Raw genomic sequence first — 18,469 nt, 5'->3', positions numbered from 1 at the left:
AGGGTTGTAGATGTTCAGCCCCTGAATGTTTTGAGGACAGGAATCGATAGGTTTGTGAATTCCCAGGGGATCTAGGGACATGGAAGTAGTGCAGGAAAGTGGAGTTGATGTAAAAGCTCAGCCATGGCCTTAGTGAATAGTGGAATAGGCACGAGCGACTGAATAGTCTCCTATGTCATATAGAATCATAGAATGGTTACAACACAGGAGGGCATTCTGCCCATTTGTGTCCATGCTGGCTCTCTGCAAGTGATACTCAGTCAGTCCCACTGCCCTGCCTTTCCTCATATCCCTGCATATTTTTTCTCTTCAAATAATTATCCAATTCTCCTTTGAAAGGCATAGTTGAATCTGCCTCCACATCACTCTTAGGCAGTGCATCCTAACCACTCAGTATGCAAAAACAATTTTACTAATGTCGCCTTTGGTTGTTCTACCAATCACCTTTGTTTGACTCTGAGGATCTGCCAATGAGAACAGTTTATCTCTATCTACTCTGTCCAGACCCCTCATGGTATGGAGCACCTCTATGAAATCACCTCTAAAGAGAACAACCACAGCTTCTCCAATCTATCCACGTAACTCAAGTCTTATGTATTTTATTTGGATTTATCTTGGAATTCGTTGGCTCCTCACTCTAGGAGAGCTTGCTGGAGGCAATGGTTTTTTGTTCAAAATCATTTATTTACATGCTAACTAATTACAAAGGTTAAACAAGACCAAGACATAGCTGGAGCTACTCTCTCAGATGCTTCACACTCACCTTCTCTCAGTGAGTGACACCACTGTGACATAGCTACTGAGCATGTGCATAAGGAGCTATCATTTGAGTTAACCCTTTACTTTACATTATGGTCTTACGTATGTTTGTACTTCACAAGTTTAATGTTGATGCAAAGTCCAAGCATTTCAGGTGCCAAGGCCAAAACTAATTGCACAAAAATGCCAAGTGAGATCTTCCCCCACCCTGCCCCAGAGGTCTCACTCTTCTTGGGTTCTGATATTGGGACAAACTCTTCCTCTAGGTTCAAGCGTTTACTCAAATGGCTCGACACCAACACTTTGGATGTAGAATAAATGCAGCACTGAGAATCTTGTGAATATCCAAACAATGCTGGACAGGAAAAGCCACTCCCCCCTGATCCAGCCAGCCTATCCCACACAACTGCGATGCACCACAATATGTAAACCACACCTCACGCCCTCTGAGACCATGTGATCTTCTGGGAGATCTGAAAAACCAATTTAAAACTCTGCCAAGTAGTGGGGGGAGATATGCAAAATTCCTCTCTGACTGCCTTAAGCTTTCAAAAGTAGTTCAGGAGCCCACTCTGGTTCTGACTTGGTTCTCAATCTTCAATGAGAATGTAGAGCCTGACCAACAAAGCAATTTACCATGCAAAGTTTATACTGTACATTAATTTTGCGCAAGGTAATTAATCCATGAAATATAAACAATTATAGATGACATTGGGTAAGGAAACCTTTGCTAATTATTTGTTTCAATCTCTATTCTATACCATCCATAATTCATGACTTCACACACAGGGTCAGGAGTAAGTTTTGTCAGCTTTCATTAATGTAAGATGGAGCATTGTGAGGGTAAAAACCATTGAACACATTCATTCTAACAGAAGGACGAAACTGAAATTGACAAAGAACATTCTGGAATTGTGCCATAGGTCCGTCAGTATCTGAAAGAAAGAAGATTGGTTAATAGTGCGGGCATCATCAGAACAATATTTCTGTCAACACCAATCTCTCATTTTCATCATTTATTAAGTTGGATAAACAATGACTGTTAACTTAACCAACAGACCCAGAGAAAGCTCCCAGTCTCACCAAGCTCAATATTGTTTACTTTCCTCCAACACCTCCCCGCCCCCCTCTAAAAGACATGTGTGTGGGGAATGGGGGAGCAGGTTCTGAAGTTCTAAATGGGACAAATCCTACCCAGCAGCCGGGTACAGATGACACACAAAGCTCTGATCTCACTTAATTGCGAATTATTCATAATTGGACAGGATAGTGATGAGGCATGGTGGAGAATTTGGGCTACTGATGGCTTACTGCCCCACTCTCATCCTGCTTCCTCTCCTCCCCTCCCCCAGGGTGATCATACCTGCCCACTCCTCCCCTGCCCACTCCTCCCCTGGCCACTCCTCCCCTGCCCACTCCTTCCCTCCCCACTCCTCCCCTGCCCACTCCTTCCTTGCCCACTCCTCCCCTGCCCACTCCTCCCCTGCCCTCCCCACTCCTTCCCTGCCCTCCTCACTCCACCCCTGCCCACTCCTTCCCTGCCCACTCCTTCCCTCCCCACTCCTCCTCTCCCCTCCCCACTCTTCCCCTCCCCACTCCTCCCGTGCCCTCCCGACTCCTCCTCTCTCCTCCCCACTCCTCCCCTGCCCTCCCCACTCCTCCCCTGCCCTCCCCACTCCTCCCCTGCCCTCCCCACTCCTCCCCTGCTCTCCCCACTCCACTCCTCCCCTCCCCACTCCTCTCCTCCCCTCCCCACTCCTCTCCTCCCCTGCTCACTCCTCTCCTCCCCTGCCCACTCCTCCCCTCCCCACTCTCCCCCTCCCCACTCTCCCCCTCCCCACTCTCCCCCTCCCCACTCTCCCCCTCCACACTCCTCCCCCTCCCCACTCCTCCCCACTCCTCCCCTCCCCTCCCCACTCCTTCCCTGTCTGCCATGTGGCCCATTAGAAGGTGATTATCATTTGGCCATCTTAAAATCTGCTAATGCAACCTGAGCAACTGTGCATTCTGCACATGCTCAGACTGCAGGAGCTGTCTTCATATCAAGGTCAAGCTTGTGCGTGAGGCTGAGGCCTTCGAGTGACAATGCCTACCCTTTTCCATCTGCCAACCTTATTTTAGCTTCTAGGGTCCACCCTGAGGAAGATGGTGGACGCTGAAGAACTGTTCTGATGAAAGGTCAGTTGACTCGAAACATTAACTTTGTTTCTCTGCCAGACCTGCTGAGTTTTTCCAGCACGTTTTGTTCTTGTTCCAGCATCCGCAGTATTTTGCTTTTGCATAAGGAAAGTCTTGCATTTACATAGCATCTTGCATTTACATAGCAACTTCCAATATCTCAGGATGTCCCAAAGCACTTTACAGCCAATGAAGCACTTTTGAAGTAAAGTCACTGTTGTAATGTAGGAGTCATGGCGGCATCTGCATACGCACAGCGAGCTCCCACAGACAGCATAGAGGCCATGACCAGATTGCCTGTTTTAGTTATGTTGGTTGAGAGATAAATAAAAGTTCCAAGTGGTCATATTCCTGTGTAAACCTGAACAAGAACAACAACAGACTACAGCCATGAGCTCTTCAATCGTGATTTTCAAAAGTGAATTTGATAATTACCGGAGGAAAAATTACAGAACTATGGGGAAAAGTGGCAGCATGGGAGTAGCTGAATTGCTTTGGCAATAAGCTGGCATGGACATGATGGACAGAATGGCCTCCTTTGATCATCGAATCATAAAATGGTAATGTCCAATCAACCTCCTGGCTGAAGGGCAGAGAGGATTAGGGGGGCAAGGGGGAATAAATCAGAAAAGGTAGATTTGGTTTCCAATTATGAAGCCTAATGCTTAGTAACCTCACCCACCAGAGAGATTAGAAGGGTTTATGTACACTAAAGCTAAGTGAGTATTAATGAGGTCTTATTTACACATGTTTCTCCTTACATTCACTTTAACATCGTGCATATATTTGTGTAAGCACAGGTAAAACAAAAACAGTAAATGCTGGAAATACTCAGCAAGTCTGGCAGCATCTGTGGAGAAAGAAACAGAGTTTATCAGCTGGATTTTACAACCACAAATCACTACCACCACTGCCCCAGCCCACCGGGCGAACGTAAAATAATGCGTGATGACGCAGGGCGGCAATATAACATCATCGTGCCAGTCTCCAAAGTTACAGAAGGCGAGCGGGTGCAGAAGTCAGCAACCCCTCCGCCATCTAGAAATGACTAATTACCAAGCTATTGAGCTGTTTAATGACCCAATCGTCTGCAACTTTTCATTGCCGCACTGCATCGGACATGAAACACTTTGCAAGTGTTTTATGGCAGCTACGATGAGGTGGCACAAGGGTGGGAAAAAAGCCTTGCCACCGGGACCATGTCTGAACTGTCACAAACACCTTAATCACAGAAAACGGTTCATCTTACGTACATACGAACATATGAACTAGGAGCAGGAGTAGGCCAATCGGCCCCTCGATCCTGCTCTGCCATTCAATAAGATCATGCCTGATCTGAATGTAACCTCAATCCCACATTCCCGCCTACCCCCGATAACCTTTCACCCCCTTGTTAACTAAGAATCTATCTAGCTCTGCCTTAAAAATATTCAAAGACTCTGCTTCCACCACCTTTTGAGGAAGAGAATTCCAAAGGCTCACAACCTTCTGAGAGAAAGAATTCTCCTCATCTCTGTCTGAAATGCACAACCCCTTATGTTTAAACAGTGACCCCTAATTCTAGATTCTCCCACAAGAGGAAACATCCTCTCCACATCCGCCCTGTCAAGACCCCTCAGGATCTTAAAGGTTTCAATTAAGTCACCTCTTACTCTTCTAAATTCCAGTGGAAACAAGCCTAACCTGTCCAATCTTTCCTCATAAGACAACCCGCCCATTCCTGCTATTAGTCTAGTAAGCCTTCTCTGAACTGCTTCTAACGCATTTATATTTTTCTTTAAATAAGGAGACCAGTACTGTACACAATACTCCAGATGTAACCTCACCAATGCCCTGTACAACTGAAGCATAACTTTTACTTTTGTAATCAATTCCCTTCACAATTAACAATAACATTCTATTAACTTTCCTAATTACCTGCTGTACCTGTATACTAACATTTTGTGATTCATGCACTAGGACACCCAGATCCCTCTGAATCTCTCACCATTTAGATAATAAGCTTTTTATTCTTCCTGCCAAAATGAACAATTTCACGTTTGCCCACATTTTACTCCATTTTCCAGATCTTTGCCCACTCACTTAACCTATCTATCTCACTTTGTAGCCTCCTTATGTCTTCTTCACAATTTACTTTCCTACCTATCTTTGTGTTATCAGCAAATTTAGCAACCATTCCTTCAGTCCCTTCATCCAAGTCATTTATATAAATTGTAAAAAGTTGAGGCCCCAGCACTGATCCCTATGGCACACCACTCATCACATCCTGCCAATCAGAAAAAGACCCATTTATGCCAACTCTCTGCTTCCTGTTAGCTAGCCAATCTTCTATCCATGACAATATGTTACCCCCTACACCATGAGCTTTTATTTTCTGCAATAACTTTTGATGTGGCATTTTATCAAATGCCTTCTGGAAATCTAAGTACAGTATATCCACCAGTTCTCCTTTATCCATGGCACATGTGACTCCTTCAAAGAAGTCCAATAAATTGGTTAAACATGATTTCCCTTTTACAAAACCATGTGCCCTGTCATAACATCTTTAATAATAGCTTCTAACATTTTCCTTATGACAGATGTTAGGCTAACTGGCCTATAGTTTCCTACTTTCTGTCTCCCTCCCTTTTTGAATAAAGGAATTATATTTGCTATCTTCCAATCTAATGGAACCTTTCCCAAATCTTAAGGAATTTTGGAAAATTAAAACCAATGCATCAACTATCTCAACAAGCCACTTCTTTCAAGACCTTAGGGTGAAGTCCATCCAGACATGGAGATTTTTCAGCCCACAGCTCAACAATTTGCTTAATGCCACTTCCCTGGTGATTGTAATTTTCCTGAGTTCTTCGCTCCCTTTAACTTCCTGATTTACAGCTATATCCGGGGTATTACTTGCGTCCTCTATAGTGAAGACCAAAGCGAAATACCTGTTTAATTCATTCACTACCTCCCTACTTTCCATTATCAATTCCCCAGGTGCACTCTCTATAGGCTCACTCTTACAATCCATCTTTATATTACTAGCTAGCTTTCTCTCATACTCTAATTTTTCCCTCCTTATTAATCTTTTTGTCATTCTTTTCTGTTCTTTATATTCTTTCCAATCTTCTGACCTGCCACCCATCTTTTTCTTTAAGTTTGATACAGTCTTTAACTTTTTTAGTTAACCACAGACAGTGGGCCCTCCTCTTGGAATTTTTCTTTCTCATTGGAATGTATATATTCTGTGTATTCTGAAATATCCCTTTAAATGTCTGCCACTGAACCTCTATTGACATATTCCCTAACCTCTTTTGCCAGTTCACTTTAGCTAGCTTTGTTTTCATGCCCTCAATTGCCTTTATTTAAGTTTAAAATACTAGTTTTGGACATATTCGTTTCTCCTCAAAATGAATGTAAAATTCAATTGTATTCTGATTGCTGCTACCTAGAGGTGCCTTCACTGAGGTTATCAATTAATCCTATCTTGCTGCTCAATACCAGGTCTAGTATAGCCTGCTCTCTGGCTCCAGAATGTGTTCTCCTAAGAAACTATCCCGAAAACACTCTATAAACTCTGCTTCTATGCTATCTTTGCCCATCTCCATCCACATGTAGATTAAAATCCCCCATGATTATTTTTATTTGTTCTTGGGATGTGGGTGTCACTGGCTAGGCCATCATTTATTGCCCTTGTTTAGAGGCCATTTAAGAGTCAACCACATTACTGTGGGTCCAGATTCACATGTAGGCCAGACCAGGTAAGGATAGCAGATAACCTTCCCTAAAGGGCATTAGTGAACCAAATGGGTTTTTACAACAATTGACAATGTGACATCATTAGGCTTTTACTTCCAGAACTTTTTTTTTTATTGAATTCAAATTCAACCATCTGCTGTGGTAGGATTTGAACCTAGGTCCTCAGAGCATTACCCTGGGTCTCTGGATTACCAATCCAGTGACAACACCACTACACCACTGCCTCCCCAATTGCTCTAACTTTCTGGCAAGCTGCCATTATCTTTTCTTTTCTACTCTGTCCTACAGTGTAGTTACAATTAGGAGGCCTGTTCACCACTCTGACAAGTGACTTCTTGCCTTTTTTCATTCCTCATCTCAACCCAAACCACTTCTATATCCTGGTTTCCTGAATTTAGGTCATCCCTCTCTAATGTGCTAATACCATCATTAATTAACAGAGCCACCCCTCCACCTTTTCCTAACTTCCTGTCCTTCCTAAATGTCACATACCCTTCAATATTCAGGTCCCAATCTATGCCATCCTGTAGCCATGTCTCTGTAATGGCTATCAGATCGTACTTATTTATTTCTATTTGCATTATCAGTTCGTCTGTTTTGTTTCGAATGCAACATGAGTTTATACACAGAGCCTTTAGTTTTGGTCTTTTTATTAGTTTTGTAGCCTCAAGCCTTATCTGCTGATTTAGTCTTAGAGTTGTACTCTCTGTCCCTTCCTGTCACAGTCTGTTTATCATTTCCCATATTAGTACCTTTCTCTTTTGCCTTGCCTCTACTCCTTGGTTTACCACATCTTCCCAAATTTGATCCCTTGCCCCCAATATTCAGTTTAAAACCCTCTGTACTCCCTTATTTACGTGGCTCGCGAGGACATCAGCCCCAGCTTGGTTCAGGTGTAGACCATCCCAACGGTGCAGATCCCACTTTCCCGAGTACTGGTGCCAGTGCCCCACGAACTGGAACCCACTTCTCCCACACCAGTTTTTGAGCCACACATTCATTTCTCTAATCTTATTTGTCCTGTTCCAATTTGCACATGGCTGAGGTAATAATCCAAAAATCTTCAAGGATTTAGCACATTTTGGAAGAATTTGTGTTTTAAAAGACAGTCCCTTAAAAGGTTAATGTGGGACTCTGATTGTTATTCCTGGAAAAAGCATCCTTTTACAAGAAAGGGTAATTAAGCAGTCAAGAAAAAACCTGTCAACCTTTTGACCGGGTGAACTGAGTACAAATGGAGTCACATGGGTTTTATGGCTCTGAAAAAAATCATGCCTGGAAGACTCTGTTTTAAAAAGTGAGTTTTGCTTTTGCTTTGAGAAGAGAAGGACCAACTGCTTGAGAAGGAAGACAGCAGACTTTTGTAGTCCACAGCGAGTCCACAGCCATAAATGAATATAAGTTGCTCCTGAGATGCTCTACATGCTGGAATAGAGTAACCTCGAGAATTCTTCCTTAGGTTGGAAAGTGAAGTAATCCAATCCAAAACTTGGGTCCTAAATCTAAACAAAGGAAACTATGAAGGTATGAGGTGTGAGTTGGCTAAGATAGATTGGGGAACTTCATTGAAAGGCATTACAGTGGATAACCAATGGCTAATATTTAAGAAATGAATGTATGCGTTGCAACAGTTATATTTTCCTTTCTGGTGCAAAAACACAACAGGAAAAGTGGCCCAACCATGGCTAACAAAAGAAATTAAGGATAGTGTTAGATCATAAGAGGATTCATATAAAGTTGCTAGAAAAAGTAGCAAGCCTGAGGATTGGGAGCAGTTTAGAATTCAGCAAAGGAGGACCAGGGCATTTAGAAAATATCAACATGTTTAGACAAAGTCAACATGGATTTATGAAAGGGAAACCATGTTTCACAAACCTACTGGAGCTCTTTGAGGATGTAACTAGCAGAATAGATAAAGGACAATCAGCGGATGTGGTGTATTTGGATTTTCAGAAAGCTTTTGATAAAGTCCCACACAAGAGGCCACTGTGCAAAATTAAAGCACATGGGATTGGGGGTAATATATTGGCATGGATTGAGAATTAGTTAGCAGACAGGAAACAGAGAGTAGGAATAAATGGGCCTTTTTTGGAATGGCAGGTGGTGACTAGTGGGGTACCGCAGGGATCAGTGCTTGGGCCCCAGATATTCATAATAATGTTTGATCCAAAGAGGAGTCATATAAAGTTGCTAGAAAAAGTAGCAAGTCTGAGGATTTCAATGATTTGGATGAGGGAACCAAATGTAATATTTCCAAGTTTGCTGATGACACAAAATTAGGTGGGAATGTGAGTGTCCCAACTCATGTGACACTGTCACATGAGTTGGGACATGTCCATGACTTTAACTCAAACCTTTATTAACTATTTAAAAACCCTCATGAAACCTCATCCCGCCCATGGATGAGGTTTCATGCTTTTTTTGAAGCCCACCAGGGCTCCCGGCCTGCCCGCCAACCTTAAGGTTGGACGGGCAGCCCTGTCAATTACCTAAATTGGTTTATTAATGTCCTCAATAGGCCGTTGACAGGTCGGTGGGCGCACAGTTGACTCGGCTGCACCCCCGCCGACCTGAAAATTGAAATGGCACCGGGTGACGTCGGGAGTTCTGTCCAACGTCATCCCGCGTCATTTTACGCGTCGGCGAGCGGGCCCCACCCCCTGCTTGCCAACCTAAAGATCCTGCCCCATGCACAGATTCACAAGTAATCAAACAAGCAAATGTAATATTGATCTTTATCTGGGGAGGCGGGGGTCTGGAATACAACGGAGACAATATGATTCTGCTTTCATTGTACAGAGCCTTGGTTAGACCTAATCTGGAGTATTGTGTGCAGTATTGGCACTGCACCTCAGGAAGGGTATATTGGCTTGGAAGGCGAGCAAAGCACAGATTCACCAGAATGATGCTAGGTTTGAAATGGTTAAATTGTGAGGATCAGTTGCATAAATTTAGCTGGAACCTGAGAGTTATAAAAGTGAGGGGTGAACCCATCAAGATGTTTAAAACGATAAACAAATTCAATACGTGACAGAGAGAGAAACTATTTCCTCTGGTGGGAGGGTTCGGTACAATCAGGAACATTTTAAAAGGCGTGAAATCAGGAAACACCTATTCACACAAAAGGTTGTAGGAATTTGGAACTCAGTCTCACAAAGACTGTGGATCTGGGAATCAGCTGAAATTTTCAAGGCTGAGATTGACAGCTTTTTGTCAAGTAAGATAAGGGATATGGAACTAATGTGGGTAAATAGGGATGAGGCACAAGTTAACCATGATCTAACTGAATAGCTGGGGGGGGTGGGGTGGGGTGGTTGTTGAATGGCCTACACAGACGGTTTGAGTAGCAGACTGGATTTTGCATTTTTCAGTTTAAGTGAGATTATAAGCATGTGAATAACGAATATTTAATAAAAACAACCTCCACCAGACTTAACTGAGTAGGTGCTGGTGGTTGAGGGGTGGGTGGGGGTGGGTGGGGTGAGTGCTGAGACCCAGACAGGCACCCACATTGGTTCAGCAAATGTTACGTTAGCCTTTATTACAGAGGAATTTGAGTATAAAAGTAAAGACTACAATCATATCAGGCTTTGATGAGACCACACCTGGAATACTGTATACAGTGGGTGCAGTGACAGTGATGTGGAGATTCTCCTTTGAGGAGAGATTGAGTAGACCAGGTTATTACATATTCCCTAGAGTTTGGAAGATGAGTGGTGATCTAATTGAAAGATTTAATATCCTTAAGGAGTTTGACAGGCTATATGCAATGAGGATGTTTCTCAAATTTGGAGTCTAGAATATAGGATCCCAGTGTCTAAGGGGTCAACCATTTAGGACTGAAATCAGTGAGGAGAAATTTCTTCACAGGGTCATGAATCTTTGGAATTCTCTTCCCAGAGGGTTGTGGATGCTCAGCCATTGAGTATGTTCAAGACAGATCGATATATTTTTGAATACTAAGAGAGTCAAGGGATGTAAGTATAGTGTTGGAAGGTGGAGTTGAGGTAAAGATTCAGTCATAATTGTGGCGGAGCAGGCTCAAGGGGAGGAATGGCCTATTTCTTGTGTTATTGTCTTCCTAACTGTGAGAGGGTGTTTTTGGGCCCAAACCAATTTCTTCCCAGATGCATAGTGGGTCTAAATCAGATCCCTCAGGCTCCATGTTTACGCAAAGTATAGGGGTTAGCCATGTAACAGTGAGGTGGAGCATAACAGTGCCATCTCACAGCATTCTTAAAGCTGCAATACAACAGAACACACGTTTAAAGAGTAGAATGGAGATGTGTATGATTCTAAAGTGTCACCATGGAAACTTGCTGCTAGGGTTAATGAAAAGAACTGAAGGCATAGACAAGTGAGAACAATATGTGCAAGTGAAACAATGCTTAAAGGACAGCTCAGAGGAACAATGCACTAGAACAGCAACATGCTGTGTTGTGCAATGAAAATAAGAAAGAATATTTATAACAGCCGTAACAGCTTTGGGACATCCCAAGACACATTGCATCTAATGAAGTATGTTTGAAGTGTAGTTACCAGTGCATGAACTGCCAGGTCCCACAAACAGCAATGATGTAAATGACCAAATATCCTGTTTTAATGGTGTTAGTTGAGGGATAAATATTAGACAGGGCTCCCCTGTTCTGCCACGGGATCTTTCACGTCCACCTGAGAGTTTACCGCCTCATCTGAAAGACTGCACCTCTAACAGTGCTGCACCCCCTGAGCATTGGAATGTAAGACCATAAGAAATAGGAGCAGGAGCAGACCATTTGGCCCATCAAGCCTGCCCCACCATTCAATACAATCATGGCTGATCTGATTGTGGCCTCAACTCCACTTTCCTGCCTGTCCCCCCATAACCCTTGACTCCCTTGTCAATCAAAAATCTGTCTATTAACTCAGCCTTGAATATATTCAATGACCCAGCCTCCACTGCTCCCTGAAGAAGAGAATTCCAAACACTAACGGCCCTCTGAGAGAAGAAATTCCTCCTCATCGCCATCTTAAATGGAAGATCCCTTATTTTGAAACTGTGCCACCTAATTCTAGATTCCTTCATGAGGGGAAACACCCTCTCAGCACCTACCCTGTCAAACACACTATATGTTTCAATAAGTCCACCTCTCATTCTTCTGAACTCCAATGAGTATAGGCCCAACCTGCAGAACTCTTGTGTCAGCCTGGATTGTGTGCCTAAGTGGGATTTTGAGTGGTATTGATCTTGCTCAGCATGAGGGAGTTCATTAAGCTGGGCTGACACAGGAATCAGGAACTGCCTTTTAGATGAAGAATCAAAGGGCACCCAGGCTGGGCCACTGTCACCTCGTGTGATAGATGGAGATCTCAGATCAAGGTGAGTGGGGCAGATAATGTCACAAAGGGAGAGTCAAATGAGGGGGAGGAAGCAGAAAGAATAAAAGGATAAACTTACCTCTTAAAAAGAGACCCAGCAAGAAATAGCAGTTAAACGTTTCGTCTTTGAGCCAGACACACTGAGCTGCTCTAACCTATGAATAAAATTGCAAGGAGGCAGCTTATCTCTGTTACAGGTTACACTTTACTAACTTCAGGGTCAAAGTTGGGGATTGGAAAAGTATTTCATTCTGATCTTTGGAACTCCTTGTGAATGAACAAACATTTTACATTTGTAACCTTCAATGTGGCAGCATTGTGAGGACATTCTGGATCCTGTGTTTAAATTATTTGTGCATACTCCTTTGGCAATGCTTTGCAATCAGATGATCTGTATTATATTGGTGAGTGCTGTAGTATTCAGTGCTAGTCTTGGCAATAGGATTTCAAAGAACTGAACCTCTTCATAAGCTGGCACTGAGGCGGTCCCAGCCACTGGGAACTTATAAATGATTAAATAAATACACCTCCCACAAACACAATTAGTACAATCCTGTTTCCAATCTGACAGTTGTGTTTAAAGCTCTCACCTCTTCACTCACCCATCCGCTGCCGGACTGACGAGGAGAGGCTGATTGGAAGGCAGTGCCTCAATATGTTGGTAAGTAGATTGTGCAGCGGTTAAAGAATGTCCGGATCCAGAGGAGAGGCTAGAGAAATGATGAAGAGACTCTCCGCATCTAAGTCATCAGCTTCTGTCAGGCCTCAAAACATGTTGAACTTACTGACATTAAGCTCTGAAGTCTCAGTAAAGCAGATAGAGATAACTAAATTATGATATAGTCAAACAGCTGACGTTGTTGTTTGTTTATTGGTTTTTGGTAATCACCCCACCAGAGATAACAGAAGTACAAACATGGTCAGGAGACATCGTACAAAGTCTCATTTGTTTCTTTGACTTAAAGGCACAGAAATTCCAATGTGTGCTAATGCACTTGGGGTAGGATTGCTGAATAGTCCAAAGCATGAGAGGCGGTTTGGAAATGCAGGTATCAAGGTATGAGCACTTACAGCAGAGTGGATCTGAGCCAAGAGGAGGTGAAGCATGGGGACCTTAACCCTTTGTTGCAGGATATTCGACTGTGACAACTCCTCAGAGACTTCAGAAGCTGATGGTAACCCAAGTCCATGCCTGCTGCCAGTGCAGGTGCTGGTGGGTTACGCTATGGGCAGCGCCACTAATGCCTGGGTCAATGTTTGATGCTTAGTGTGCCTCAGGACCAAGTGAAAAGGGTCGCCCGGGTCCCACTGAATCTCCTGCTCCTCAGGCTGCACTGGCATCAAACTCTCTCCCCCTCCCTCTCTCCCTCTGCCCTAAGCACTAAGTGGCTTTTGGTCTCTAGCCTCATAAATTGAAAGAAGTTAAAACAGGTTGCTTGTGGGCTCCCAGTGAGGGAAAGCAGGGGGTATCTTGTTCAAAGGCACTTAGTGCCTGATTGAGGGACCTGGCAGCTGGTAAAGAGGCCCCCACTGAGAGCTGCCCCCTTGCCCCTGATGTTGACCTCCCTCCCCTGCAACCTCCTCCCGCCATCAGTGATGATCCTAGACCTCAGGTGGCTCTCCTACTGGCAGCAGCCCCGCTTCCCAGTGACATCGTCATTCAATAGAGCTCCTGGCTTTTGATTGGTCAGCAGCACTTGGGGGACAGGACTTCCGCCCTGGGGCCTCATCTCGGGAATGGCTCACACTTAATTCAGCAGGTCTTCCCGGAGACGTGATGTGAGGCTCTCACTAGCTCTGTGGTGCCTTCATTAAATGTCTCAATGAGTACAAAAGCAGGGAAATTATGCAGTACATTTATAAAGCTCTGGTTAGGCCACAACTCGTGTATTATGTGCAGTTCTGGTCACCACACTTTAGGAAGGATGTGAGGGGCCTTGATGGGGTGCAGGGGAGATTTACCAGAAAGGCTCCAGGGATGGAGGATTTTAGCTACAGGGCTAAACTGGAGAAGCTGGGGTTGGTCCCCTTGGAGCAAAGGAGATTGAGGAGAGATTTGATAGAGGTGTACAAGATGATGACAGGTTTAGATAAGGTAGATAAGGAAAAGCTGTTCCCATTAGCTGATGGTGCAAGGACTTGGGGGACACAGATTTAAGGATTTCAGCAAGAGTTACGAAGGGGATGAGAACTTTTTTATGCAGTGAGTGGGAATGACCTGGAACTCACTGGAGGTGGAAACAATCAATGATTTCAAAAAGAAATTGGATAGACGTGAAGGAAATAAACTTGCAGGGCAACAGCGATAGAGGGCGGAATGGGACTGATGGGATTTTTCAATAGGGAGCTGGACTTGGTGGGCTGAATGGCTTCCTGCTGTACTGCAATGAATCTATAAATAGTTTACCTAGAATTACATAGAATTTCCTACACCACATGGACCTACAGGCCATTTGGCCCAACCAATCCATGCTGATGCTTACGCTCCACTCAAACCTCCCCCCTTGTTTCCTCATCAAACTCTGTCAGCATAGTCCTCTGTTCCGTTTCCCCTCATCTACATACCGAGCTTCACGGAAATGCTTCGACCACTCTGTGTGGTAATGAGCTCCACGTTCTCAGCACTTTCTGGGTAAAGAAGTTTCTTCTGAGCTCCCGACTTGATTCCTTGGTGACAATCTTATATTGATGGTCTCAAGTTCTGCATTTCCACAGAAGTCTTGTTTTATTTGTTTCTAAACTGCTGCAGTCCGCGTGGCATAGGTGCACCCACACCGCAGTCTGTGTGGCGTAGGTGCACCCACACCGCAGTCCGTGTGGCGTAGGTACACCCAAAGCGCAGTCCGTGTGGCGTAGGTGCACCCACACCGCAGTCTGTGTGGCGTAGGTGCACCTGCACTGCAGTCCGTGTGGCATAGGTGCACCCACACTGCAGCATGTGTGGCGTAAGTACACCCACACCGCAGTCCGTGTGGCGTAGGTGCACCCACACCGCAGTCCATGTGGCGTAGGTGCACCCACACCGCAGTCCGTGTGGCGTAGGTGCACCCACACCACAGTCCGAGTGGCGTAGGTACACCTGCACTGCAGTCTGTGTGGCGTAGGTACACCTGCACTGCAGTCCATGTGGCGTAGGTACACCCACACTGCAGTCCGTGTGGCGTATGTACACACACACTGCAGCCTGTGTGGCGTAGGTGCACCCACACCGCAGTCCGTGTGGCGTATGTACCCACACACTGCAGCCTGTGTGGCGTAGGTACACCCACACTGCAGTCCGTGTGGCGTATGTACACACACACTGCAGCCTGTGTGGCGTAGGTACACCCACACTGCAGTCCGTGTGGCGTATGTACACACACACTGCAGCCTGTGTGGCGTAGGTACACCCACATCGCAGTCCGCGTGGCGTAGGTACACCTGCACTGCAGTCCGTGTGGCGTAGGTACACCCACACCGCAGTCTGCGTGGCGTAGGTACACCTGCACTGCAGTCTGTGTGGCATAGGTACATTCTGTGTGGCGTAGGTACACCCACACCGCAGTCTTTGTGGTGTAGGTCCACCCACACTACTGTTAGGAGCCACCATTTTCGTCCTTACACTATCAAAACCTTTCATTATTTTAAAGGCATCCATTATATCATCTTTCAGACTTTTACTTTTCAAGAGAAAAGGGACCCAGCCTGTTCATCCTTTCCTGATATGTATAACCTCTCAATTCTGGTAACATCCACATAAATCTTGGTTGCACCCTCTCCAACCTTTAACGTGTGGACGCGAACTGTACACAGGACTCTGAGTATGCTCCAAACAAGGTACAATACAAATTGAACATAACTTCACTACCTTTCAGTTCTATTCCTCTAGAAATAAACCTGAGTGTTTGGTTTGCTTTTTATTGACTTATTAACCTGCATTGTTATTTTCAGTGATTTATGTACTTGTACTCTGAGATCCCTTTACTCCTCTGCCCCATTTAGATTCCTATTTTCCAGGTAACATGTAACTTCCTTATTTCTTCTTACCAAAATATAACATGTTTATCTATATGGAAATTCAATTTTCCAATGTTATCCTGCAAGTTTGTTAATGTCTCCTTATAACTTGTTGCAGCCCTCCTCAGTATTGACCATCTCCCACCCACCAAACCTGTTAACCACACATGTTGAAATTGTGCTTTTAATTCCAAAGTCTAAAGTGTTAAATGTAAATTGTGAACAACAGCAGTCCCAGCACTGATCCTTGTGGGATCCCACCTCCTGCCATTCTGAATAGATACCCTTTACCCCGCTCTCTGCTTTCTATCTTGCAGTCAGTCAGCAATCCGTTCTGCTTCGTCTCCCCTACCTATGCATTCTCTGACCTTATTTATTAGTCTATAATAAGGCACCTTCTCAAAGGTCTTTTGGAAGTTTAGTGAAATTACATCTACAGCATTACTCTATTGACTTTTTCAAAGAATTCAATGAGGTTGGTCAAGCAAGACTTTCCCTTTTGAAATTCATGTTGACTATTCAGTATTATACTCTTGGTTGGTTTTATGTCTCCATATGACACTAGCTATCCACCAGTCTTCTGGCACTGGATCTTTTTCTAATGAAGTATTAAATATATGTAATATTGCCTCGGCTATCTTTTCCCTGTATTCTTTTTAAATGCGTGTTGACAAAAACTCACCTAATCTATCAGCAGGCAGCTGTAATAAGTGGCCATTGAATGTGCTGTAACATCAGACAGACGTTGCTGCTTTAATAAAACCATTTCAGCTTCCGTAATCAGCTGGCATTGAAGCCAGTGATAAACCCAGTTAATAATATGCTTCTAATTGGGACAAATTAAATCCCTGGGGGTAGCTCAGTGATTAAGCAGTGGGGCGAGGGCCATCGTTTCACACAGTCTGTGCTGTGAGGTTTGTGTGATGTTGGCAGGGAACACTCCAAGGTGATGTTGTGGGTTATTGGAATCTACAGTCAGTGATGGAGATTCCCTATTGTCCAGTCACAGTCCGGAAAAAAATACCAGTCTGTATTAATCTGTCTGTAAAGTACTTACGAACATACAAGTTAGGAGCAGGAGTAGGTCATTTGGCCCTTTGAGTCTGCTCCACCATCGTGGCTGATCTGAATTTGGCCTCAACTTCACTTTTGGACAAACACATGACTCTTTCTGGTAACATTCTTGATTCTGCATCAGAAACTTGAGCACAAAGTCCAAGCTGACATTACTGAGGGAGTGCTATACTGTCAGAGGTGCTGTCTTCTGGATGAGATATTAAACCGAGGTGGATATAAAAGTTCCCATGACACTTTGAAAGAAGAGTAGGTTCTCTCCAGTGTCCTGGCTGATGTTTATCACTCAATCAACCCCATAAAACAAGCTATCTAGCCATTTATTTATTACTGTTTGTGGGACCTTTCTGTGTGTGAATTGAATACCACGTTTCCTATATTACAACATTGACTACACTTCAAAAAGTTCTTCATTGACTATAAAATACTTTGGAAAATCCTGAAATAATGAAAGATGCTATTTAAATGCAAGTCATTTCCTTTTCCCTTCTAAATCTTTTGTGAACTTTTACTGACATTGAAATGCAAATATTCATAAATGGAATAACAGGTTTATAAAAGCGATATAAGTCAATTGAACTTTCAGGAGATGACAGATCCTTAAATATGTATTCCCTTGTTCACTTGATACATTCTTTATTGAGACTGAAAGTGTGAATTCTGATTGGTTAGATTTAATAGCAATAAATTCCTTGGAGAAAATTGTGACAAAAAAATTAAATAACTAGCAAGCAGCAAGTCAGGTTCATACCAACCCTGAAAAGCTTGGCACCTGCTAATTCACCACTATTAGTGTTGTCATGTCATATGATCTAGCATTTTGATTTATGAAAGCCAGGTAAACAACTGTGACTTCCTTTTTTTACTTCTGTCATGTAAATGGTAGCTTGATTGAGTCTGTAAGCCTCCTAGAGTATGAGTCATGGTTCACGTCACACTCCAGGTCCACATCCCATTCCAATAATTGAATGGATTTAGCATGTAGATGTTGGATGGCTCAAAACAAGGTGTTTCACTCAAGTTTTTTTTAAAGAAGCACTGAGACAGAAGAATATTAGGGGAAGATGGTAACATAGTGGTAATGTCACTGGCCTGGTAAGCCAGAGGCCCAGGCTAATGCAGGGGTTGAAATCCATTATAGTAGCTGGCGAAATTTAAATTCGATCAATAAATATGGAATATGAAACTAACCCCAATTATCATCAATTATTGTAGAAACCCGTCTGTTTCACTAATGTCTTTGAGGGAATGAAATCTACTCTCCTTATCTGGTCTGGCCTACATGTGACTTCAGACACATAGCAATGTGGTTGACTCTTAATTGCCCTCTACAATGGCCAAGCAAACCACTCAGTTCAAGGGC

The 18,469-nt window shown here is 43.8% G+C and overlaps 1 protein-coding gene across 2 annotated transcripts in view; it reads left to right on the top strand.

The window, feature by feature from the left end:
- tmcc3 (transmembrane and coiled-coil domain family 3) overlaps positions 1–18,469 on the top strand; it is a 127,187-nt gene that overhangs the window by 66,601 nt on the left and 42,117 nt on the right. Inside the window, exons 1-2 of one of the 2 annotated variants that reach the window (XM_078553691.1) lie at positions 311–1,712; positions 12,665–12,697. The exons of the other annotated variant lie outside the window; for it this stretch is intronic. Coding sequence (XP_078409817.1) covers positions 12,692–12,697 — 6 coding nt within the window. The 5' untranslated portion in view covers positions 311–1,712; positions 12,665–12,691. Of the gene's footprint in view, positions 1–310; positions 1,713–12,664; positions 12,698–18,469 lie in introns of those variants that run through there. 2 annotated transcript variants of the gene reach the window in all.

This window comes from Cetorhinus maximus, chromosome 12 (assembly GCF_964194155.1).
Source record: "Cetorhinus maximus chromosome 12, sCetMax3.hap1.1, whole genome shotgun sequence".
NCBI lineage: Eukaryota > Metazoa > Chordata > Chondrichthyes > Lamniformes > Cetorhinidae > Cetorhinus > Cetorhinus maximus.
This window is presented reverse-complemented; position numbering and strand designations above follow the sequence as displayed.